The sequence below is a fragment of the Elephantulus edwardii genome, unplaced genomic scaffold, assembly GCF_000299155.1.
Source record: "Elephantulus edwardii isolate Elephantulus edwardi_28Jun2011 unplaced genomic scaffold, EleEdw1.0 scaffold00208, whole genome shotgun sequence".
NCBI classification, from domain to species: domain Eukaryota; kingdom Metazoa; phylum Chordata; class Mammalia; order Macroscelidea; family Macroscelididae; genus Elephantulus; species Elephantulus edwardii.
In genome coordinates this window covers 1,319,432-1,344,595 of record NW_006399958.1, presented here as the reverse complement: position 1 = coordinate 1,344,595, position 25,164 = coordinate 1,319,432, and the positions used below count along the sequence as shown (strand labels likewise).

The 25,164-nt window shown below is 50.7% G+C and overlaps 1 protein-coding gene across 1 annotated transcript in view; it reads left to right on the top strand.

Annotated features, from left to right (window-relative positions):
- The window catches only part of SHANK1 (SH3 and multiple ankyrin repeat domains 1), an 87,378-nt gene that overhangs the window by 47,500 nt on the left and 14,714 nt on the right, over window positions 1–25,164 (top strand). The window contains exons 15-21 of the mRNA XM_006897346.1: window positions 13,634–13,716; window positions 13,943–14,067; window positions 16,425–16,560; window positions 16,847–16,927; window positions 17,566–17,589; window positions 17,764–17,832; window positions 18,250–18,368. Coding sequence (XP_006897408.1) covers window positions 13,634–13,716; window positions 13,943–14,067; window positions 16,425–16,560; window positions 16,847–16,927; window positions 17,566–17,589; window positions 17,764–17,832; window positions 18,250–18,368 — 637 coding nt within the window. The remainder of the gene's footprint in view (window positions 1–13,633; window positions 13,717–13,942; window positions 14,068–16,424; window positions 16,561–16,846; window positions 16,928–17,565; window positions 17,590–17,763; window positions 17,833–18,249; window positions 18,369–25,164) is intronic.

The following is a 25,164-nucleotide window of genomic DNA, read 5'->3' as shown; positions in this document are numbered from 1 at the left end:
GGTGGCGGGGGGCTCGGGGGAGGCCCCGGTGGGGGCTCCCTGCCGCAGCCGCCCCCCGCGCTCTCATCCAGCTGGCCGGCCCTGGGGCCCCGGCGGCGCAGCGTCTGGTACATATACAGGTAACGAGCGCGCCGCCCCCTTTCCTCCCCGGCCCACCATGACGACCCTCCCGGGCCGCGAATCCTCCACCTCTGGGATTCCTCCTTCTCCTCCTCCGAGATGCTGTTCCTCACCCCGAAACCTGCTTTCAGCGCCATGCCCTCTTCCCAGCCTGTCTCTTCTCCGTCCGCTTCCCTGGGCCCCCTCTCCCCGCACTCCTCCTTCTCACTCCTGGACCTTGATTTTCCTTTAACCCCCCACCTCACGGACGCTTCCACGACCCCCTCAACCCTCCATATGGACCGTACTCTGGGTCCCGGAACCCACTTGCCCTTTCCGGCGCCCTTAGCACCCCCATTATGGAGAGCCTTCCCTCTGGGGAGCCCCACTGAGCTCCCCTCAGATGCCTACAGCGCGGGGCCCCAGCCCCTCTGCGCCCCATCTCCCCACACCCCTCGGCGGAGCTGGCAGGTCCCCCCATTCATACCCCTCTCTCCATTCACAGTCATCTCCCCCTCCTCCACCTCACACACACATCCCGCCCCCGGCCTCCCCTCCCCTCCCCTCCTCTTTTTCCGCTGCGTGTGTCACTCTGCCTGTGTCAATGTGGCTGTGTCGATGTGCGTGCGTGTGTGTGTGTGTGTGTGAGAGAGAGAGAGACGCCTGCAGCCATGTGAGTGTGTGTGTGTGTGTGTGCGTGTGTGTGTGTGCGTGTGTGTGTGTGAGACGCACACACGTACACACAGACCTGGTGGGCTCCCAGCCCACCCCACGCCTCCAAGCTGTGTCCATCTGTGTTGCCCTGTGTGACAGTGTCTGTCTCTGCGTGTGACCTGGAGCAGTGGCGAGGCTGTCTGGGGACGTGTGTGTGTGTGTGTGTGTGTGTGTGTGTGTGTGTGTGTGATGGAGGGCAGTTGTCCCAGACTGCGGCTGTGGTTGTGCTTCCCAACACCCACCCTCTGGTGCCAGGCCTGTCCCCTCCCCCTCGCCACCCCCCCTCCCCCTGGCGCCTGTCCCTCCATGTAGTCTCTGTCCCTGAGTGCCCCTCTCCCTGCCCGCAGGGGGTCTGTGCCTGGGCGAGCACTTGAGCTGCTGGCCCCATCCTAGGGCTGTGTAGGGCACGTGTGTGGAGTCATGGCCACCGAGCTGTGCATGGGTAGCTGCGGCCGCTGGTCCCTGTCACTTCTCAGCACAGAGCAGGGCTGGCTTCTCCGCGTGGAGGCCCGGCCTGCGCAGAGGGGACAACTGAAAAGGGGCTGAGTACCCCAGGGGTGCCGTGGGCAGTAGAGGCTTCTGGACTGTGGCAACCTGGGGGTGCACAGGGACTTAGTGGAGGTGGGGGAGTGGAAGCTGCTGCAGTCGCCCTGTGAGGGAACAAGAGCCGACTGCTGGGCTCCAGAGGCCAGGCTAGGCCCCCCCAGGGGTGGCCTGGAGGCAGGCATTGTCTGACCTGAGCAGAGCAGGTCCTCAGCAGTACTGGGAATGAATGGGCAATGCTGCTGGGAAGGGGGTGGGACTGGAGAGGGTCTGGATAGGAGGTAGGAGGGGTGAGGATGGAGCCTGGGAGAGAGCTGGGGGGGGTGCACGTATGGGGGCCGGGGATCACAGCACATGGGGGAGGTGAGGAAGAGGACGTGCACAGGGTGTGCAGAGAAGAGGAATGGGTAGGGAGCGAATGCAGGAGCGCCGGAGAGGATTTGGGGGTGGGGATTTGGACAGGCTGGAGAGAGGATGCAGGGAATGCAAATGAAATGCAGCTGCAAGTAAAAAGAGGCAGCCGGGTGTGCGAGATGAGAGTTGAGGATGTGAAAGTGGAGAGAAGATTCCACTGAGGGGAACCTGTGGCGAAGGGGAGGAGGCCAGGGGTGCGAAGGGATCCTGAGGGGGCTCTAAAGGGACACCGGTGGGGTTAGAGGGGGTGAGGGGTATCTGGGGTGCAATCAAGGCAGGGAGCAGGGGTGGACGGACACTGGAGGGGTGGGGAAGTCACAGAAGTGGAAGGAAGACTTGTAGAGGGGATGTAGAGTGTATGGTGGGCCTGAGGGTGGCAGGGCAGCACTGGAGGCCTGTGAGAAGGGCTCGCACAACTGGGAGCCCTTGGAGGTGGGCTGGGGACACTTGGAGCTCTCAAAGGACATGGAGGCGCAGAGAAGAGAGGGGGACAGCTACAGAAGTGAGGGGCTGGAAGGAGGTGCAAGGGTGTGACAGGATGAAGGGGAGCCTTGTATACAATACACATTTTGAGGCCTGGAGTGGAGAATTAGAGTGGAGAGGAGGGTGGGGCATGGAGTGGCATGCAGGGAAGGCAAGAAGGGGGCCCTGGGGTGATTTAGGAGTGTGCAAACATAATCAGGGGCATCCCATATGGGTGCTGGCAGCACAGTGGTTAAAGCATTTGTCTACCAACTCAAAGGATTGGAGCCAGTAGAGAGGCCCTCCAAGAGGAAGGCGGGGGGGGGGGGGACTCCTGGGCAGCTCTGCTTTGCCCTACAGACTGGCTCTGAGGCAGAATCGAGTCTCCAGCAGTGGGACTGGTTTGGGGTAGTGAGTTTAAATCTCAGCTCCAGCTTCTGTAAAATGGGAATATCCACAGTCAAGTCCCTCCCGGGGCTGTTGTGAGGACGGACTGAATCAAGGGGGGCAAACGTGGCTGGGACTCAGTATCTGGGATTCGGTAGGGTTGGTGGCTGTCGCTGTTAACGTTTTGGGCATCAAACTCAAACTTGCTACCATCCAGTGGGAACCGACTCATAGCTGATCATCCGTTAGGTGTGTGAGCTTGCAAATCGCCCAGGAAGAGATCGCCCATATTTCTCCCATGGAGCGGCTGGTAGATTTGAACCACAAGGGAGGCGAAACTTTGGGACTGAGCCATGCAATTCTCTATGGACTAAACCACCATATCATGGAACAGAGTCAAGTCTGAAAGGGCTGCTCCAGTGGGATTTGGTCCACGGGTACACGTGCTTGACAAGCTGGGGTGCTGGGAGGGAAGAGGTTCACTGTAGCTACCCAGATATTCTCTTGGATGTTAAAGAGTGTTAGTCACAGTGTGACCAGGGTGGCACAAAGAGTTACACGCTCAGCGACAACCCAAAAAGGTCAGCAGTTCACTTCCACTCAGAGGCACCTAGGAAGAAAGGCCTGGCAACCTGCTCTGGAGAGATCAACCTCTGGCAACCCCACCAAGCCCAGTTCTACTCTGTCAAGCTTGTGGTCATGTGCTTTGGAGTGGCTGCTGGGTAAGGTGGAGGTGGTGCCTCAGAGGAGACAGGTTACACACACACACAAACACGCGCGCCAGAGCAGTTTGTCTTGTTAAGTGCTTCAGATGGACCCCAGCAGGTAACAAATGCTTCCTGTGTAGAATGGTGATGAGAATATCAGTCCTTTGTCGCTATTCGGTGCTGTGACACATAGTGACCCATTGTACCTCAGGAGAACGCCTCACATCTTGCCCTGCCTCCTCCTCCTCCTTTCTGCCCCATTGAAACCACTGTGCCAACCCATCTCTCTTTTTCACTCTCTCTTTTTCACTGAGCCTCTTATTGCCAAGCTTGCTGCCCTTCTCCAGTGACTGGTCCCTCCTTGTTCTCAGTCTCACCATCTTCCATTCTAAAGACCATCCTGGATTCATTTCCTCCGAGACAGATTTGTTCATTCTTCAGGCCATGTAGGTTATGTTGTTATGTGCTGTTGAGTTGGAACTGACTCATAGGCAACCCTCTAACGGGTTTACAGAGGATGTGAATTGCACAGGAGGAGACTGTCCACCTTTCTCACTAGGAGAAGTTGGTGGATTAGAACTGCCTGCCTTTGGCTGGGCGGTGCAACTCCTTACCCACCAGGTCACCATGGTATATTCAATATTCTTCTCCAGCATCGCAATTTAAGTGTATCAACTCTTGTTCAGTCTTTCTTCCACATACTGGGGAATAGAGTATTTGGAGGAAGACTTATTTATGAGAATAAGGAGCCCTGGTGGTGTAGCAGATGAAGCATTTGGCTGCTAACCAAAAGTTTGGTGGTTCAAATCCCTAACCCATCTATGGGAGAGAGATAAAGCAGTCTGCTGCCATTAAGATTTATCCTCTGGAATTCAATGGAAGATTGTCATGAGTCAAAATTGACTGGAGACAGTGGATTGAGTTGGTTGCGTCATTTATGGAGATAGTGGCCCATTCTGTTAGCAATCAGTGGTTAACCTAAAAGTCACTGGTTCAAGCCTACCCACAGTGCTAGAAAAGAGAACTCTGTTTCCATAAGATTACAGCCAAGAAGACTGTGTGGGACGATTCTATTCCGTAACCCATGAGGCCACCGGGGGTCAGAGTCCATCTGACGGCAGAGGCTGGTTTTGTTTCAGATTTTTATTTATGAGATATGCGAAAGCTATGGGGTGAAAATGTTTACGGGAAAGAGGTGAGGACAGTTGGGATTTAGGGAATAAATGAAGAAAGGTGGACCTTCTGAGGTCACCTGAAGACTGTTTTGGGTAGAGGAAGCAAGCAAGGGCCCTGGTGGTGCAAACAGTTAACCATCCAGCTATTAGCCAAAAGGTTAATGGTTCAGACCTACCCAGCTGCTTCTGTATCTGCAAGAATTACAGACTGGAAACCCTGAAGGGCTCTGCTGTTCTGACACATGGGGTCCCCATGAGTGGAAATAGACCTGACAGCACTTAACAACAATGACAGGACATCAGAAGTCCCAGGAGGCACGTGGTGATGACAGGAGGGACAGCACGTGATGCAGTCAGTTCTACCTCTGAACCTATTCTGTTGACTCTCACCACTCAATCTTTGACCTCCTTGGCCCCCTTTCCTTCCTCCCTCTTTAACTCCATTTATGCCCTTCTTTCTCTTCCAACACCCCTCCACCCAGCTACAGAGGGGCTGTCCCCTGCATTGAAGTCACATGACTTGGCTCCAGTTTCGAGGATGTGTTTATACTGCATGAAGCCAAACTAGGAGTGAGAACCGTGGTGGCACAGTGCTGGAGTGCCTGGCTGCCAACCCAAAGCTCGGTGGTTCGGATCTACCAGCTGCTCCTTGACAGAAAGATGAGGCAGCAGCCTGCTTCTGTAAGATCAGCGTCCTTGGAGACCCTCCGGGGCAGTGTCACTTTGTGCTGCAGGGTCACTAGCACTGTGACTGGGAATGAACTGGACAGCAGTGGGTGCAGACTTGAGGTGAGGTCGCGGTGCGTGCATGGTAAGGCGTTGCGTCAGGGTGCGCCTGCGCCTTGAGCTCCCAGCGCCGGGAAGAGGTGACAGTGCGTTTAGGAGTACGGTGCACGTGCCACACGCCACCCCCCCCCTCCGCTAGGCTAAGGGAGGATGGATTTCACAATGGGAGCTGTGAGGGGCCTGGGCGCGTGCAGGGGCGCTGGGAGGGGGCGGCACCCTGAAGCAGCAGGAGCACGTTAGGTAAAATTGGCATGCGCCCTGAGAAGTGTTCAGGGGGGCGTGCTGGGAGAATACACAGAGATCCGAGTGAGGGGGAGTTATTATTGGAACATACTGGGATGTGTGGAGGTGTTGCTCAAAGATACTGGAGTATTCGCACGGAGGGCTGTTGTGCTGAATCTGTGAGGGCAGGTAATTGGAGTGCAGGGAGTGGGGTGTGAAGAGTGCACTTGGCTGTTACTGGAGCGTGCTGGGGCAGCCTGGATGCCACTGGGATATGGCAGGGGGGGTCTGGGTAATGTTAAGGTACACTATCTAGTCTAGGGGGGCTAGGGTGCTACAGATAATGTTGGGATGGCTTTCAGATGTTACTGGGGAAGGAAGGCCTAAGGCACTGGCTGGATCTGTGCTGGGTGTCTCTGAATTGAGTGTTGGGCTGTTAATGGAAAGGTGAGCAGTTCGAATCCTCAGCCATTCCAAGCAGGAGGATGAGAAGGCAGCTTTCCCCCATGAAAATTTACAGGTTCTCCTCTGACATCTGTGGTCTGAGTCTGAATGGATTTGGGAGTGGTGGGCGGATGTTCTGAGTAATACAAAGGAGATGAGTAGGGTCGGAGCTCGTATTTGAATGTATCTCACAGAAACAACAACATTTGTCACTGAGCCATTTCTGACCCCTGGCGATCCCCTTCGGACAGAGTAGGAATGCTCACCCTCGATATGGATTTCAGGGCTGCGATTCTCAAACACAGCTTGCCAGGAGTTGCTCCTGGATGGATCCAAACTTCCAACCTTTTAGTTAGGAGAACTGTTGGTGCCATTCAGGGACTCGTTCTCCTGTCCTGGGGTATTGTCTACACCAGACATGTTGTTGTTGTTGTTGTTGTTATGTGCTGTCGAGTTGCCTGTGACTCATAGCGACCCTATGTACAATAGCCCTAAACCCTGCTCTATCCTGAGCCAATCTCACTGTCTCTGACACACCTACCCCCATTACCTCCCCATTCACCGAATCAATCCACCTCATAGAGAGTCTTCCTCTCCTGCGCGGTCCCTCCATACTCCCAAGCATAACGCCTCTCTCCAAGGACTGGTCCGTCCTTGCAATATGTCCAGAGTATGTCAGATGAAGCTTCAGAACCCTTGCCTCCAACGAGAAGCCTGGTTTAACCCTCTCAAGGATTAACCTGTTCGTTTCCTTAGCAGTCCATGGTATATTCAATACTCTTCTCCAACACCACAGCTCAAAGGCATCAATTCTCCTTCTAGCCTCCCTAGTCATTGTCCAGCTCCTTGACTCATAGCAAGTAATTAAAAAGGTCATTGCCTGTATTGGGCGCACCTTAGTCTCCAGTGTGACACCATTGCTCTTCAGTACTTTGGAGGGGTCTCTCACAGCAGACTTTCCCATGGCAATACATCTTTTAATTTCCTGGCTGCTGGTGCCAAGAGTGTTGACTGTGGAGCCAAGCAAACTAAAGTTGTCAACAATCTCAGTCTCTTCACCATCCATCCTGATGCTGCCAATTGGCCCAGTGGTGAAGATCTTTGTCTTCTTGATATTGAGCCTCATGGGATAGATATTCCTGAAGTGGACAGTGGTGGCGTTAGGGTTTGGGCTGTTACTGGAGTGAACTTGGTGGGTGTCGAGATAAAGAGAATGAATTTGAGTTTAACAGAAGTTTCCTGGGTATGTGGTTATTCCATGAATGTGTTGGGAGAGTTGGGCGGTCTTACTGGCAACTATCAGGAGGAACTATCTTAGAGGGTTTATGTGTCATGCTGGTACCCAAAAGCATACTGGCTTGAATCCACCGAGTGCTGGACAGGAGAGAGAGAAGGTAGTCGGTTCCTATTAATAGTTACATCCCCAAAAACCCAATGCAGGGCTTCCCTGAGTCAGAATCAACTCCACAACAGTGTTGTTGTTGTTGTTGCTGCTGCTGCTGCTGCCACTGCTGTTGCTATTGTTGTTTTTAAATCAGTGAGGGCTCTTGGTGACACACTGAGTTACGTTTTTAACAGCCAGCGGTTCAAATCCACCAGATGCTTTGTGGGAGAAAGATGGGCAGTTTGCTTGCATGAGGATTTACAGCTTCAGAAACCCACCAGAGGGTCCCCCTGGCTCAGTACTGACTTGATGGTAGTCAGTTGGTTTTTCAATCAACACAAGGGTTTCTGGTACTCTGATAGTTGTGCATGGGGCTGCTAACCCAAACATCAGTGGTTCAAACCCACCGGCCACTCTGCTGAAGACAGATGAGGCTGTCTGTCTGCTTCCATAATGACGGACAGGCCCTGAGGGGGCTTTCTGCTCCATCTCGTCAGACTGTGAGTGGGAACTGACTTGACAGCAGTGAGTCTGACTTGACTGGAATCAGGTCATACAGGAATCAATCCATGGATAGTTTAAATAGTTCAGGATTTGATCAATAACAAGGTTGGTGGGTTGAAATCCATGCAGAGACTCTGGAAAAGAAAGTTATTACAGCAGACTCTTTTAAAAATCAACCTCTGAAAACCCTACGGGACACAGTTCTACTTGGGATACTCATGGGATCACTAACGAGTCAGACTCAAGTCAGCAAATGGTCTTTGGTTTTATCAGCTCTGTGCAAATGGTTTGCCTTTAGCTAGAATACACAAACTAGGTGAGCTTCTGGTGGCCTACTGGCAAGAAGCTGCACTGTAATCCCACAGGTGCGAGGTTCAAATCCACCAGATGCTCTGCTGGAGAAGGAGGGGCAATCTCCTCCTGTACCAGTTAGATCTGATTTGACAGTACACACACACACACACACCTAGAAAAAGAAAAGAATACACAAACTAAGGGAAGAATTATTTGAAATATAAATCCACCTCCCACTGTTGAGTTAATTCCAACTCATAGCTCCAACTCATAGCAACCCTGTTGTTGTTGTTGTTGTTGTTGTTATTATTGTGTGCCTTCAAATCAGAACCAAATCTCCAGCAGGTTTTCAGAGCCAGTTAATCTCATGGGAGGAAACTGTCCATCCTTCTCCCATGGAGTAGCCGGCCGGTGGATTCAAACTGCGTGCCTTCAGGATTGCAGTAACAGCTTCCTACCACTAGACCAGCAGAACTCCCTAGCAACATGGTAGGACAGAATAAAATGGCCCCATATGATTTCCAAGGCTGTAAATCTTTACGGACACACAATGCATCATCTTTGTGCTTCAGAGAGCCTGGTGGGTTTTAAACCGCCGACCTTTTTATTAGCAGCGAAATACTTTAACCCACTGCGCCATGAGAATGTCTCCTTGACATTTAAAAGCTCAAACTCATCACTACTGAGCTGATTCTGAATCAGTGTCCCTCCATCAAGCTGCAGAAGCTGTAAATCTTAGTAGGAGTTAACTTTTTGAGAATTTTTTTATTTTATTAATTTTAATAAACATTTACAGAGATTTTGGATTTCCATTCATCCATTGTTGCACTTTTCTCCCTGCCCAGCTCTCCCCACTCCTCCCGCCCTCACCCCCCCCCACCCCAGTTTGCACCACTCTTTGAAAAGCGAAAGAAAAATTCCTTCTTTGGTAGGAGTTGACTTTTAACTCATTGCCATTGAGTCAGAATCGACTCATTGCTGACCCTCCAGTGGGTTTTCAGAGGCAGTCAATTACATGGGAGGAGATTGCCCGTCTTTCTTCCAGGGAGCAACTAGTTGATTTGAACTGCTTGCCATCCGGGTTGGAAGCACAACTTCTTACCTATGAGACCATCAGAGCCCCCAGACAGGCCCATATAAAGGAAAATTTAAGTCAGCACTTGCAACAGAATTTTCTGTGACAATAGCAGTAGTCTACATGGGTGCTGTCCAGTGTACCTGCTGGGCTTTGAAATGTGACTGATAAAAAGAACTATTGTTGTTGATGTTGTTTTTGTTGTGTACCATAGAGTCAGAACTGACGCATAGCTGACCTTCCAGGGGATTTTCAGAGGGAGTTAATAAGATAGAAGAATTAAGTTTTTAAATTTTTGTTTATTTCAGTATAAATAACCGTATATGTGTGTCTACCACATTGGATAAGAGTAAGCAATGCTACAAGACAGGCTGTCAGGGACCTCTCCAGAGTGCTGAAGAGCAATGATGTTAGTGTGAAGACTAAGGTGCACCTGATTCAGGCCATAGTCTTTGTAATTGCTTGCTATGCAGCAGAGAGCTGGACAGTGACTAGGGATGACAGAAAGAGAATTTATACCTTTGAGCTGTGGTGCTGGAAAAGTACTGAATATGCCATGGACTTTCAGGAGAACAAAGAGGTTCATCCTAGAGAGGATGAGACCAGGCTGCTCCTTGGAGACAAGGATTCTGAGACTTCATCTAACATACATTGGGCATGTTGCAAGGAGAGACTGGTTCTTGGAGAGGGACATGCTTGGAAGGGTGGAGGGATGGAGAAAGACAAGGAGACCATTGATTAGATGGATTGATACAGTGACTGGGGTAATGAGAGTAGGTGTGTCGGAGACAGTAAAGTTGGCACAGGATAGAGCAGGTTTCAGGGCTGTTGTCCATAGGTTCGCTATCAGTCACAAGTGACTCGACAGCACATAACAACAACAAGAAGATGCTTGACAATATGTGGTGGGGACATATATGTATATTTGTTATTGTTGTGTGACATTGAGTCAGAATTGGCCCATAGATAGCTGACCCTCCAGTGTATTTTCAGAGACAGTAAATTGCGTGGGAGGAGGCTACCCATCTTTCTCTCATGGAGTATCTAGGGGATTTGAACCACGTGCCCTTGGATTGGTAGTGCAGCTCCTTACACTAGGCCACCAGAGTGGCTCAATACGTATATTTATGTATAAAATAAAACCATGGTCTTTCTTAGAGGCCAGGATGCTGAAATTTCACCTCACTAACTTTGGGCATGTGGCTAGGAAGGGTTAGTCCTTGGGAAAAGACATCATTCTGGGAAAGGTGGAGAGCCAAAGAGAGGAAGACCCTGAACAGGATGGATTGACAGCAGTGACACAGTGACTTTAACAATGGCCTCAAGTATGTCAGAGACCATGAGGACGGCACAGGATGGGGCAGAGTTCATGCCTGTGGTTCACAGGGTTTCTATGAGTCGTAGTCAACTTCACAACAACAAAAAACAGCTCTCTCATATATATATATATATATATAGTTGTTGTTGTTGTTGTTGTTATGTGCCGTCGAGTCGCCTGCGACTCATAGCGACCCTATGTACAACAGCTCTAAACTCCGCTCTGTCCTGTGCCAATCACACTGTCTCTGACACTCCCATCCCAATTATCCCAGTCACTGAATCAATCCACCTCATAGAGGGTCTTCCCCTCCTGCGCTGTCCCTCCACCCTCCCAAGCATGATGTCCCTCTCTAAGGACCGGTCTCTCCTCACAACATGTCCAAAGTATGTTAGACGGAGCCTCAGAATCCTTGCCTCCAAGGAGCCACCCGGTTTAACCCTTTCCAGGACAAATCTGTTTGTTTTCCTAGCAGTCCATGGTATTCTCAATACTCTTCTCCAGCACCACAGCTCAAAGGCATCAATTCTCCTTCTATCCTCCTTGGTCATTGTCCAACTCTCTGATGCATAACAGGTGATTGCGAAGACCATGGCCTGTATCAGATGCACCTTAGTCTCCAAAGAGATATCATTGCTCTTCAGCACTTTGGAGAGGTCCCTAACAGCAGACTTTCCCATGGCAATGTGCCTTTTAATTTCCTGGCTGCTGGTGCCAAGACTGTTGACTATGGAGCCAAGCAAATATATATATATATATATTCCACAATCAACACTATTGGTACCAGCAACCAGGAAATCAAAAGACAAATTGCAATGGGAAATTCTGTTGGTAGGGACCGCTCCAGAGTATTGAACAGCAACAATGTCAATCTGGAGACTAAAGTGTGCCTGATCCAGGCCATCGTCTTTGTAATTACTTACTATGTGTCAGAAAACTGGACAACAAAGAGGGATGATAGAAGGAGAATTGATGTCTTTGAGCTGTGGTGCTGGAGAAGAGTATTGAATATACCGTGGACTGCTAGGAAAACAAACAGGTTTATCCTGGAGAGGGTGAAAGTAGGCTGCTCCTTGGAGGCAAGGATTCTGAAGCTCTGTCTGGCATACTTTGGACATGTTGCCAGGTGGGACCAGTCCTTGGAGAGGGACGTCATGCTTGGGAGGGTAGAGGGACAGCGCAGGAGAGGAAGACCCTCTATGAGATGGATCGATCCAGTGACTAAGGTAAAGGGGTTAAGTGTGTCAGAGACAATGAGCTTGGCTCAGGATAGAGCAGGGTTTAGAGCTGTTGCACATAGAGTCGCTAGGAGTCGCAAGTGACTCAACGTCACATAACAACAACATACACTTAAAAAAAAACAAACACAACTCATGCCATGGAGTTAGAATCTCGCAGCTGATCCTCTAACAAGTTTTCGGGGAGGCTGTAAGTCACAGGGGAGGAAGTTGCCCGTCTTTATCCCACTGAGCAGCTGATGAATTTGAATGCCAGAGAGGTGCCACCTACAGACTGCGTCACCAGAAAATAGACACCATGTTTCCCCATATAACATCCTCATAAATAATGCACACATGCATATGACAGACCTCCTGGGAAACTAGTATGTACAGGAATTGCATGGGTCTCGAAAACACTGTGTGCACTGCTAGCATATATTACAGTACGTGGTAGAAGAGTCGGAGGGACCCATGGTAGAATTCTTGCCTTCCAAGTTGGAGACTCGGTTGCCTGGTGCGTCCCAAGCACATCTTTGTGGATCTGCCAGTGAGGGTCCCATGTTCCTATCAAACCAAACAGGTTTCAGCGAAGCTTCCAGACTAGACCCTGACAATCTTCCTGAAAGTCAGACAGTGACACCTTCAGGCTGTCATCATGATGGGGAGATGGGGAGTGTGTGTGTGTGTGTGTGTGTGTGTGTGTGTGTGTGTGTTTAGGGAGGGGTTGGATGGCTTCATGGCACCTGACAACAACAAAGAGGAGCAGAGAGGCTCCTTATCGTCTTCTTGTAGTTTAAAAATACTCTGGCAAACTCTTGTAGAACGAGACTGACATCAGGGTTGGGGTAAGACTGAGGAAAAACTGGATAAATTATGTATACTGGATTGAAACAGATGAGGGAGAGAACCGTTTAAAAGCGATATATGGTATGATGGTTATGACAAGAGTCCAGAATGAAGGCTGCATAGTGGAGTGTACTCAGGGTGGAGGGGATTGTATACCAATGAAGGAATTTTTCTTTTACTTTTCAAAGAGAAGAGCGAACTGGGGGGTGGGAGGGGCGGGTAGAGAGAAAAATGCAACAATGAATGAATGGAAATCCAAAATCTCTGTAAACTTTCATTAAAATGAATAAAAAAAAATATTCTGGCAATAAGACAGGAAGTGAATTTTACCGAGCACTGTGTACCAAGGATGGTGCTAAGTTTCTGGTAGCTGTGGTGGCCTAGTCTGTAGGAAGCAGTTTGAATCCACGGGAGAAAAGTGGGCAATCTCCTCCCGTGCGATTTACAGCCTGGTAAAACGGGCTACAGGGTGAGCTAGGCGTCTGTTCCCACACATCTGTGCTACCCCTCCAAGGTCTCAGAGCAGGGGTGTGCCAATCTACCCAGCAAGGTGGAAAGGCCTGGCAATCTGACGAGTGACAACTCTCTCCGTGCAGATCCGGGGCTCTGACGCACACGGGGTCACCATGAGCCTGAGAGTCCAAAGTCACTGGGCTCAAGGTCACAGTCCCGAAGCGGTTGGTGGTGGGGACTTGAGAGGCAGGCAGGAGGCTAGGCATCTGGCCGGCTCGTGGCCCTGGTCCCGGGCGCTCACGCGCGCGCGCCGCGCCGGGTGCGCTGTGGGCTGGGGTGCTGCTTGCTGAATGGCTGGGTGGATGGATGCGCGGATGGATGAATGAGAGAGCGAGTGAGCGCTGAGGGGGAGGCCCGTCAGGGCTGCTCCGGGGAGCAGGGAGAAGGTGCCAAGAGCGGAGCGCAAGTCGGGGCTTCTCCGGGGCCACCGGGCTGCGGGAGGGGCGCTGGCTTAGCGTCTCACGAGCTGTTCTCCGCCCCTCCCGCCCCCTCCTCTCCCTCTTCCTCTCCCCCACTCCGCCCCCAGCGATTACATCATTAAGGAGAAGACTGTCTTGCTGCAGAAGAAGGACAGCGAGGGGTTTGGGTTCGTGCTCCGGGGTGCCAAGGGTGAGTGCCGGCCGGGGAGGGGGTGGGAGCGAGACGCGGGGCTGAGGGAGGCGTGGAAAGGGGACGGGGCCAGGGACCCCAGGTCTCCCACCGCCCCGCCCCCCGGGAGGGGGGGGCTGGTCCCTCAGCTACGGTGTGGCCTCCGTGACTTGGGTCTGAGCCCCATCCCCTGCTCGGCCTCTCCACCCCCTCCCCTCCGACCCCGCCGGCTCCTCCCCATCTGCAGCGCAGACCCCCATTGAGGAGTTCACGCCCACCCCGGCCTTCCCGGCGCTGCAGTACCTGGAGTCAGTGGATGAGGGCGGCGTGGCCTGGAGAGCCGGCCTGAGGATGGGAGACTTCCTCATCGAGGTGAGTTTGGGGTCTCCCCCCCTAGAGGCTCACAGCCAAGCGCAGGGAGCGCCCATGCAAATGCAGGTGCCTCGGTAGAAAGGCCTGGCAACCCTCTTATCCAAAAGCCTGTTGCTCCTCTCCAGTGAGATTTACAGCCTAGGAAACCCTTACGGGGCAGTTTTGCTCCTTCCCATGGGGTTGCTGTGTGGCTGTGACTGTCCACCTGACAGCTAACGGAAAGGTCCCCCGCTGGAGCACACCCAGCACCTGGCCACCTGTTCCTTTCATAGATTGTCTTGGGTGGTTCCAACTTTTAGCAATGTTGTGTACGACAGAATGTCACACTGCACGTTCCTGGGGGAGATGGGAGCTTTTGCAGAGAAGAAAACGTAACTCTAAAGATACAAGAGATCTATACAAAGAAAACTACAGAGCATTTCTGAAAGACACAATGAAAGACCTAAAGAAATGGAAAACCGTGCCCTGCCCATGAATAGGAAGACTCAATATGGTGAAAATGACAATTCTACCAAAAGGAATTTACATGTTCAATGCAACCCCAATCCAGATACCAAACTCATTTCTCAAGGAGATTGAAAGGAAAATTATCCAATTTTTTTGGAGAGACAAGAGACCCCAAATAAGCAAAACACGTCTGAGAAACAAAAATGAGGTAGGAGGTATAGCACTCCCTGGCCTCAAAACCTGCTATACAGCAGTGGTAACCAGAACAGCATGGTACTGGTCCAATGACAGGCACGTAGACCAATGGAACAGAAATGAGAACCCGGAAGTAGACCCAGCTATCTATGGTCAACTGATATTCGACACGGCAATCAAAGCTATCAAATGGGGAAATGATAACCTTTTCAACAAATGGTGCTAGCAAAATGTTAGTGAGGCAGTTCTAGTCTGCTCACAGAAAGAGCTCTGGTGGCCTAGTGGCAAGAAGCTGCACTGCAATCCTAGAGGTGCGTGGTCCAAATCCACCAGATGCTCTGCTGAAGAAGGAGGAATAGTCGCTTCCTGTACCAGTCAGATCCGATTTGACAGTACACGCATAAATAATAATAATAATAATAATAATAATAATAATAATAATAATAATGAAAGAGCTCTGGTGCCTGGTCGGTAAACTGTGTTGCCAACGCAGAGGTACGCAGTTCGAATCCACCAGCTGTCTCTTTCGATGGGAGTAAGTACACCTGGAAACCCACTGGAGGGCCAACTGTGAGTCACTTCTGACTCCACAGTTCACAACAACAACAACAACACTCTATACACAGAGTGGCTATGAATCAGAATCTACTTAACAAGGCACACACAGCCCTGGAAAGGGCTCTCCCGTCTCCAGCCTCCAGCTTACCTCATGCAGCCCTGTCTAACTCCCTTGCAGGGGCTCTCACACCACTTCTCTCTGCTGCTCGAAGCCCAAAAGCTCGCCTTGGTCCCCTGCCTCCCAGCCCAGGCCCTACCTGCTTCAGTAATTCCCTTTAAAAGCTTTTCTGGAGCATCTTCAGAGCTACCGAACCCCCGCCCCAAATACAACACTGGGAGACAGAGAGGGAGAGAGATGTGACTAGCTGTAAGCAAACTTCTCTCCCAACCCAGAGGCCAGGAGGGTTACAGGATGAGGGTCATGCTTGGAAGGAGGGGACATTAGTGGTGAAGGGTCTTGGAAAAGGCAGGGGACTCTGGGGCTGAATACAACTCCCTCTCCTTTACACAGTGTGGTTTGAGAGTGCCTGGTGTGGAGAGTCTGAGTGGTGGTTCAGCCCTGAACGTTTTATCCTCGGGCACTAGGGAAGAAAGGAATCATCTTAAAATTCCCAGCTTTGGAAAACCTAGCTTTGGAAAACAATCTGATCAAAAGGGCAGCATTTGCCCTGAAATAAAGCTCGGGCCTTGGAAAAAGGGTATCCTGCTTGGAAAGGCGGAGGGTCATCAAAAGAGATGAAGAGTAGATGGAACAATGGGCTTAAACACAACCCACAGAGACTGTTAGGAGGACGCAGAATGGGGCAGGGTTTCATTCTGTCAGACACAGAGTTATTATGAGTTGAAGTTGACTCAATCTTGCTGAACAACAGCAAAGCTCAAAAGGCAGGAAGGGGAAGGATGTGTGGAAACAGGAGTCACAGGGAGGAAGGGGGAAGAGTGAAGCTGTCATTCGTGTCATGAACCAAAATGTGTATGGTTCGATGGAAAACAGATTTACTTGGTAAATGTTCACTCAGCAATAAAAGGGGGGGGGGAGCAGCTTTGTAGCAGATCTGCTCTGTTGCCCACAGAATCAACCCGAGTAAGTGTGTTGACTCCACAGCGACTGGTTGGTGTTGGTTTTGTTTTGTTTTCTTTCCGCGGGGGGCCCACAGGTGAACGGGCAGAACGTGGTGAAGGTCGGCCACCGACAGGTGGTGAACATGATCCGCCAAGGAGGCAACACTCTGATGGTCAAGGTGGTGATGGTCACAAGGCACCCAGACATGGATGAGGCTGTCCACAAGAAAGGTGACCCTCCTCCAGCCTCTGGCATGGCCAGGCGTCACCCTCCACACACCCCCACCCTGTGGCCACCAGTTTGAGTCCCAGGAACCCCAGCAACAGGTCCCCACCTCCAACCACCTCTTCCCCAAACAGGGCTACTATTTTTTTTGTGATCCTGAAACTGAGACAGGAAGAGAGAGCTCAGTACCCTTGAAGTGGCTACCCTCTGAGCTCTGGGGGCACCGAAGAAGGGGTCCTGGGAGCTTCTAATGCCACCGTGCTGACAGCTGTCCCTTCCTCATCTTCCCAGCACCCCAGCAGGCGAAGCGGCTCCCGCCCCCGGCCATCTCTCTGCGTTCCAAGTCCATGACATCGGAACTGGAGGAGATGGGTGAGCCTGCCGAGGGGCGAGGTGCGGGGAGGGTGAGGGGACGGTGGGGTGGGCTTTCCCCGTCCTCCCGAGTTCGTTAGTGTCTTTAGTGACCCGGGGTCCTTGTCCTCATCCTGTGCTCCAATCCATGGTCGGACCCTCTGGCTTGCGTTTGTGTGTGCGCGCATGCGCGCCTGTGGATGTGCGCGCGCGCGCGCATGAGTGTCTGTAAATGTGCGCGCGCTGGGGAGGAATGGCTGAGAGTCACTTTTCCTCTGTCCACTCGTGTCTCTGTTCTCTGGCGGACCCTCTCTTGGGGTCCGTGTACATCCTTTTCTGCGGGTCCCCTTCCTTCTACCCCATCTCCATTGGTCCCACCTCACCCACCCACCCCCATTCTCCATCTCCACCCCACCAGACCCACACCCACCCTCCAACACCACCTCCGACCAACAGAGAGCAAGGCCAGCCCCCCTCCTCCAAACAGAACCGAGTGGACCTGGGGGGGTCCCCGTCTCCTCTGACTGGAGGCGGGTCGGGCAAGCTGATCGCCCGCACCCCAAGGCCCCCGAGGGAGGCGGGAGTCCCAGAGAGGGGGCCCCTCGCTTCCCCCTGACATCCTAACTCTTGGCTCCTCTACTGCCTCTCCCCTGGGCTAGTCTCCCCCTGGAAGAAGAAGAGTGGTGAGTGGGCACAGGCCTGGCGGGAGGGCCCTCGTCCGGATCCCGCCCCTCCCCGCCCCCGGCCCCTTGCGCTTGCGCGCTGCTGGCCCGCTGGACACGCTCACTGGCCGAGCCCGCGTCCCTCACCGCCGCCTAGGGGCGCCCCTGGGCTTCATCCGCGTCCTTTGCCCACAGAGTACGAGCATCAACCTGCGCCGCTGCCTAGCATGGAGAAAAAACGGACCGTGTATCAGATGGCTCTCAGTAAGACGGCCCGGCCCTGCTCCCGGGGCTGCCCAGGTCCCCCCACTTGGATCCCATGCACGCCCGACTCCATCCACCGCCCCCATCCTCAGCCACCACTGCGCTGACCACCTCATAACCCAGCCATGCTGGTCCATCCAGTCTGAGCCTCCTCGTCTTCCTCCCTTCCTGCTTCCCCTCCACTCTACTCTTCCCTTCTTGGAAGGCTGTCCTTGTCTCCACCCACAGCCTGGACCCTACTTTTCTCCCTGCCTGCTTGGCTAGGAGCTGGGGTCTCCGCTCAGAGCCCTTGTCCATGGGGGATGGAGGAAGGGGCGTCTTAATGTGTAGCAGCAGAAGTCCTGCCCCCCTCCCCAGGCCAAGCCCCAGCCAACTCTCTCTGCTGTCTCTTCCCCACTCTTCCCCGCCTCTCTTTAGACAAACTGGACGAAATCTTGGCAGCAGCTCAACAGACCATCAGTGCAAGCGAGAGTCCTGGGCCTGGTGGCCTGGCGTCCCTGGGCAAACATCGTCCCAAGGGCTTCTTTGCCACTGAGGTAGGAGGCCTGGGCTGCGAGGAGGGGTGCGGAGGGTGGACGGTGCCAGGAGATCGGGGGGGGGGGGCCTGGAAGCCTCTTCTCTTTCGCACATCCTTCTTGTTGTCTTTGCTCTTGTCCGGTGATGTCAGTGATGTCGAGGGGCTTCTGTCTCACAGCATCACCACAGTAAGGAGATGGGCCTGCTCCACAAGGGTTTCAAAGCTGTTGTTTTTACATGAGCAGGTTGCCAGCTCTTTCTCCCTCACACCTGCTGGGGTGGAGGGTGGTTTCAAACTGTCCGCCTGTCAGTTAGAAGCCAGGTACTGCTGACTGTTCATCTCTCCTCGTCTCTGTGTCTCTCCCCTGCCTTTCACTCCCTCTCTGTCCTTCCTTTCCTATTTCCATCTGTCTCTTCCCCCCCTCTGTCTTTGTCTCTCTTTCCTCATCTCTCTCTCTGTCTTTGTTTCTGTTTCCCTCTGTCTCTCTCCTCTCCATCTTCCTATGGCTATCCCTCCTTTCTGTCTCTCACCTGCCCTCTGTCTCTGCCTCCTGCATCTCCACCCCTCCCCATCTCTCTCTCTCTCTCTTTCTCTCTCTCTCTCTCTCCTATCCTGTCTCCCTGTCATCTCTTTCTGTCCTTCTCCTGACCTCTGTCTCTGTCCCCTGTCTCTCTGTCACTCCCCCTTTCCCCCTCTCTCCCTCTGTCACAGTCTCCATCTCTGTCTCTACCTCCTCTTTTTGTCTCCCTGTCTGTCTCTCCTCTACTTCTCTGTGTCTCTGTCTCCCCTCCTCTTTCTCTTTCTATCCCTGTCTGCATCCATCTCTCACTCTCTATCTCTCTCCCTTCCTCTCTCTCTCACTCACTCACTATCTCCTCTTTGCCGTTATCTACCTCCTTTTCTCTTCATTTCCCTCCTCTCTGCTGCTCCCTCTGTCTCCCCTCCTCTCTCTCTCTCTCCATCTCTCACTCTACCCCTTCCTTCCGCCCCACTCCTCTGCCTTTCTCTAACCCCTTGTCTCTTCATTTCATTCCTCTCTGCTTCTCCTCTGTCCCTCCCCTCCAGGCTCTCCTCCTCATTTTGCCCCTGTCAGGGATTGCCCCTGAGGCAGATTTCCTGGTTCACCTCCAGCCTCTAGCCCATGTCCCCCCAACACCCCCTCCCCCCAATGCCGGTGCACATTTCCCTACAAGGCTCCCTGGACAACTCATTGCAGTCTGCCTGGCAGCCGGTGGCGTCATTGACCTCTGATGCACACTGATTGGCTGCCCTCTCTAGGCCAAAGCCACTGTGTTCAGTTTGTTCATGGCGGTCAGCCTGTCAGTCAGCCTTTTGCCTCCCTGGACAGTAGTATTCCTCTGCTTCCAGCCTGCCCATCTTATGACACGCTTCTGTGCTTTTTACTCCTCTCGGTGAACTTGAAAGCCATTTTTCCCCATTCTCTCCTCCCATATCATCACCTCCTGCCCTTAAGCTGATCCTAGACTCTACCTTTTAGCTTAGAGCGTTAAGCCTTGAGCTACTAGCAAAAGGCCAGAAGTTTGAAATCACCAGCCACCTCTTGGAAGAAAGAATGACAAAGCCAATTACCCCAGTTAAGATACACAAGCTCAGAAACCCAATGGCCAATGTGAGATGGAATTCCAATTTTTGGAATCTCTGTGAGAGCAGATGGCCAAGTTCTTCTCCTGCGGAATTGTGCGTGGTTTGAATGGCTGATCTTTCTGTTAGCAGTTGAACGCTTAACTGTTTTGCAGCCAGGGTTCAATCCTTAAGTTCCCCAGACTGGAGACCTCTTCCTGTGCTGTCTGTATGATGTTATCCCCTCCACGTCTGGTTGCATGTTTGTACTGCACTGAATTTCCAGTGGCTGATTTTTTGCAAGCAAGTCACCAGGCCTTTCTTTCTAGGTGTATCTGAATGAATTTGAACTCCTGTGGTGAGTGAAAGGACTTAGGATGTTGTGTGAGAGGAGGAAGCCTCTCCAAGGAGAAGATTAAGACCAAACAAATTCACAGCCCTCAAGCTGATCCCAACTCATGGCGACCCCCTCACATTCCCAAGGCTCCATATTAGGAGCAAAGTGCCTCATCTCTCTTCCATGGTGTGGCTGGTGGATTCGAACCACCGATCTTCAGTTGGCAGCCCAAAACTCCCTAGTGTGAAGACAGTGGAGCAGAAATCTGGGAAGTTTTCTTCTAGTAATTCTTCCACAACTTTTCCGGTGCCTTTACTTCCTTCTTCCTGTTCTGGGATTCCAGTGATGCGCATGTTATTTCTCTTGATGGTGTCCCACATTATTCTTAGGTTTTCTTTTTTCCCCCTTCCTTTTTGATTCTGCTTTTTGCTCTAGCAGATCAGTGGTGACAATTCTATATTCTATTTCGCTGGTTCTGTGTTCCATCTCTTCAACTCTGCTCATGTGTCCCTCCATCATGTTGACAGCATCTGAAACATTGGACCTCATATTTTGGATCTTGGGTTCTTGTTTTTCCAGTGCTGCTAATGTCTCATTTGTTTATCTGCATTGTTCTGGATTGTTTTTTTGAGCTGGTGGAGCAGAAATCTGAAAGGAATCTGTTTCTCCCCTGCCTAACCTCATCTCACGCCTCTGTCTCACCCTGACTTACCTGCTCCAGAGACATGAGCCTCCTGGCTCTTCCTTGAGCATGACACACTTACTCCCACCTCTGAGCCTTTGCACTGGCTGTTCCCTCTCCCTGGCACACTCTTCGCTACATATCTAGATGACTTCCTTCAGGGGGTTGCCCGAGTACATTCTCAGTGAGACCTTCCTTGACCACCTTCTTTTCTTTCCTTCCCCTAGAATTTCTTTTCCTTTTCTTGTTATTATTGTTGGGAATATATACAACAATACACTATTTCTACTGTTTCTACATGTATGGTTCTGTGACATTGATTACATTTTTTTTCCTTTTTCTCATTGTGTACCATCAAGTCAGATCTGACTGACACAGGAGGAGATTGACGCTCCTTCTCCAGCAGAGCACCTGGTGGATTTGAACTGAGTGCTTTGGGGATTCCAGCACAGCTTCTTGCCACTATGCCACCAGAACTCCCTTGATTACATTTTTTAAAGTTGTACAAGCATTCTCCATCTCTGAGTGGTTCTCCCTCATAACCATAAATTTGTTGCCCCCTCCACCCAGGCTTCCTATCTTTCCATTTGATGTGGTCAAATTGATCCCATGCAGGGAGGAGCTCTGGTGGCCTACTGGTAAGAAACTGCACTGCAATCCCAAAAGTAAGCGGTTTGAATCCACCAACTGCTTTGCGGGAGAATGATGGGCAATCTCCTCCCATGCAATTAACGAGGAAAATAAAACCCACTGGAGGGTTGGCGACGGGTTGGTTCTGACTTGATGGTACTCAACAACAACAAACACAACAGTTTTTAAAAGAGTGCAACACAATTCTTTAAAGCCTAGTGAAGCAATATTGTTGTTTGAAGATTCTTCCAGCAGATCGTTTGGGTTTAAAGGTTAAAAGATTGTTTCAAGGCAATAGTTTCAGAAGTTCACCCAGCCTCCATAGCTCCAGAAAGTCTGGATGCAACAAGAATTTTAAATTATATTCCACATTCCTCCCTCCTCCCGCCACCCCGTTTTGATCAAGATTCTTTTCTAGAATCTATGATCAAAACATTCAGTTATGTAGAGGTGTGCGGTTCAAATCCACCAGATGCTCTGCTGGAGAAGGAGGGACAATCTCTTTCTGTACCAGTCAGATCTGATTTGATGGTACACACACACACAAAATAATAAAATGTAAAAACAAAACAAAACAAAAAACCCACCATTCTATTTTATATTCAATTCTACTCCCCCTGCCTCCTCTTCCTTACCCCCACCCTAACTTGTGTTCTAGTTTACTAATTTATTTTCCTTATTATGGTCTTATCTGCCCATTATGTGGACAGCCATTTTTGTCTGTTTGGTTTGCAGATGGATCTGCAGAATCTAGAACAGTCCCTAGCACAGAGAAGGTGCTCGGTGGATATTTTGTGGGATGAATGGACGTGATAGATAGAGAGATGGGCAATTTCAACCCAGGGAAGGGAGTGAAAGGAGAGGGGTCTCAGAGGCCCTGGGAAGGTTTTGAGAACCACCTAGGAGGATAAAAAAATATTTTACAACTGCTCTTTACAATATAATAGCCGCTTCCAGCTGCATTCGAGTTGACTCTTGTCCATCATGACCCCATGAATGTAGAATTGTTCTCCATCAGGTTTTTAGAGCTCTAATTTTTTATTTTTATTGTTACAAGAGCAACATTTTATAGGACTCATTCAACCATTCATGCTCGGTTTTGTTTTATGCCATCAAAGACATTCTCTATAATGTAACCGCACTCTTCCCTCTCCCTTTCTGTGGTTCTTGTTTTCATACATCTTTTTTTTTTAAATGTGTGTACCGTCAAATTGGATCTGACTGGTACAGGAGGCAATTGTTCCTCCTTCTTCAGCAGAGCTCCATACATCCTTTGATGGGACCCCTTCACGCCTTCTGAGCCCTATCGCTGGGCAAATGCTGCCTTTTTTTTAATCTTGTATAATTAACAATTAGAAGGAATGAAAGCTTTGCCTGGTATTACTGTTCACCTTACCGACCTTGTTCAATCTGCAAGTTGAGCCACAGTGTAGAGGCTACACTCTTGAAGGTTATAACTTGTAGCATTTCTAGATGGATTGACATTACAACTGCAACAATGAGCTTGAGTGTAGTGGAGATGGTGGAGATGGCGCAGGATAGGGCAAGCTCTCAATGTGTTGTTGATAGGGTCAACATGAGTCATGAGCAGCCTCCTGGCACCTACCAATAACACGTTCACAGGGTTCTCAAGAAGTGATGTCTTTGAGCTGTGTTGTTGGAAAAAGAGTCCTGAGTATCTCACGGACTCCCAAACGAACAAACAAATATGTCTTGGAGAGGGTGCAGTCAGAGTGCTCCTTGGAGGCAAAAGATGACAAAGATTTGTCTGATACACTTTGGGCATGATGTCAGGAGAGGCTTACTCCTTGGTGAAGGACATAGTGCTTGAAAAGATGGAAAGTGTGTGAAAGAGAGTAAGACCCTCAACCAGATGGTTTGACACAGTGACTGCTGCAAAGGATTCTAGTGAGTCAGGAGATGGGAGGATGGCACAGGATAGCAACGGAGTTCATATCTGTTGTTCATTGAGTCATTATGAATTGTACTCAACTCAGTGGCATCTAACAACAGTAACAACCACAGCATGGGTCAGAGACAACTAAAATGGAAACAGGTTTTTAATTGTATGGAGGGAAGCTTGGTGGTTCAACAGACCGTAGCTTAGTGGCAGGGAGCTCAGCCACCAACCCAAAGGCACAAAGCTCGAATCCACCAGCTATTTTGTGGGATAAAGATGGTCAGACTCCTCCAGTTCCATTTACAGCCTCTGAAAACCCGCTGGAGGGTCAGCTATGAGTCAGTGTCGACTCAGCAGTACTTAACAAGAACAATCCTAGAATAATTTGTAATAAATAGAGCTGTAAATTGCTTAAATGTACTCTTTCTTTCATGATGCCAGTACTAGCAAAATTGTTTGGTTAAATCTTCCTACATCAAGTTACACTCTTAGAATAAAAGGAAAGGGGGAAAAGAAACACTAATAGACAGGGCTGAGGCTAAAAAAAGAATTTCCCTTTTAGTTACATTATTAGTAACTAAGCAGAACCTTTTAAAAGGGTTTTTTCCACCTTCTTTTTATAACTGCTTCATTCTAAAAACCGTTATTGATAGAGGTTCACAAATACTAGTTACAACAGTATCGGAGAGCTGTTAGTGTTAGGTGCCAGCCAGCATGTATATAACAGAAAGCAACACTGATTACGGGTCCAACAGAGCCAGTAGTGGAACCCCTGACTCTATGGCCTTTCGTCTTGCTTTGAACCTGGGGCGGGGGGGTCGCCTCTGTAACTCAACTTTTAGCCAAACAGTAAATAGATGGATAAGGTGGACGGTAACACCAGAGAGGCACTCATGCTTTAGAATAATCAACCACATGAGGCCAAAAGGGCAGCACAGGTCCAGAGACAAAGCTCAGGAGGCAGAAGTGGTAAGCTGGAAGGATGAATAGAAATGAGAATCACAGGGAGGGAATGGGACGAGTGAAGTCACATTGAAGGTGTTAGAAATTATGAAAATGAACAGGTTCACCCTGGAGAGGGTGAAACCAGGATGCTACTTAGAGGCAAGGTTTCTGAGGCTTTATCTGACACTTTGGACATGTTGCAAGGAGGGACCAGTCCTTGGAGAGGGATGTCATGCTTGGGAGGGTGGAGGGAGAGCGCAGGAGAGGAAGACGCTCTATGAGGTGGATCGATTCAGTGTCTGGGGTAATCGGGATGGGTGTGTCAGAGATTGGCGCAGGATAGAGCAGAGTTTAGGGCTGTTGTACATGGGGTCACAATGAGTCGCAGGCGACTCGACAGCACATAACAACAACAATTATTATAATTAATTGCAAAACAGAAATATGTACAGATAATTAAATGGAAAACCAATTTGCTTTGCCCTCAAAGCACAATGTTGTTGTTGTTGTTTGATGCCGTTGAGTCGTAGATGACTCATAGCGACCCTATGAATGAACAGCCTGAGCACTGTTTGTACATAGAGTTTCCCGAGGCAAGCCATTTTGGAAGTGGATGCCGCTCCTGCTTCCAGGCTTGATTTAGTCGGGAAGCTCCAGCCAACACCGTCCACCATGGGTACCCGTTACCACCATTGGCACATCACTGTCACAGGCTTCAGCATCACAGCAACCACGAGTTA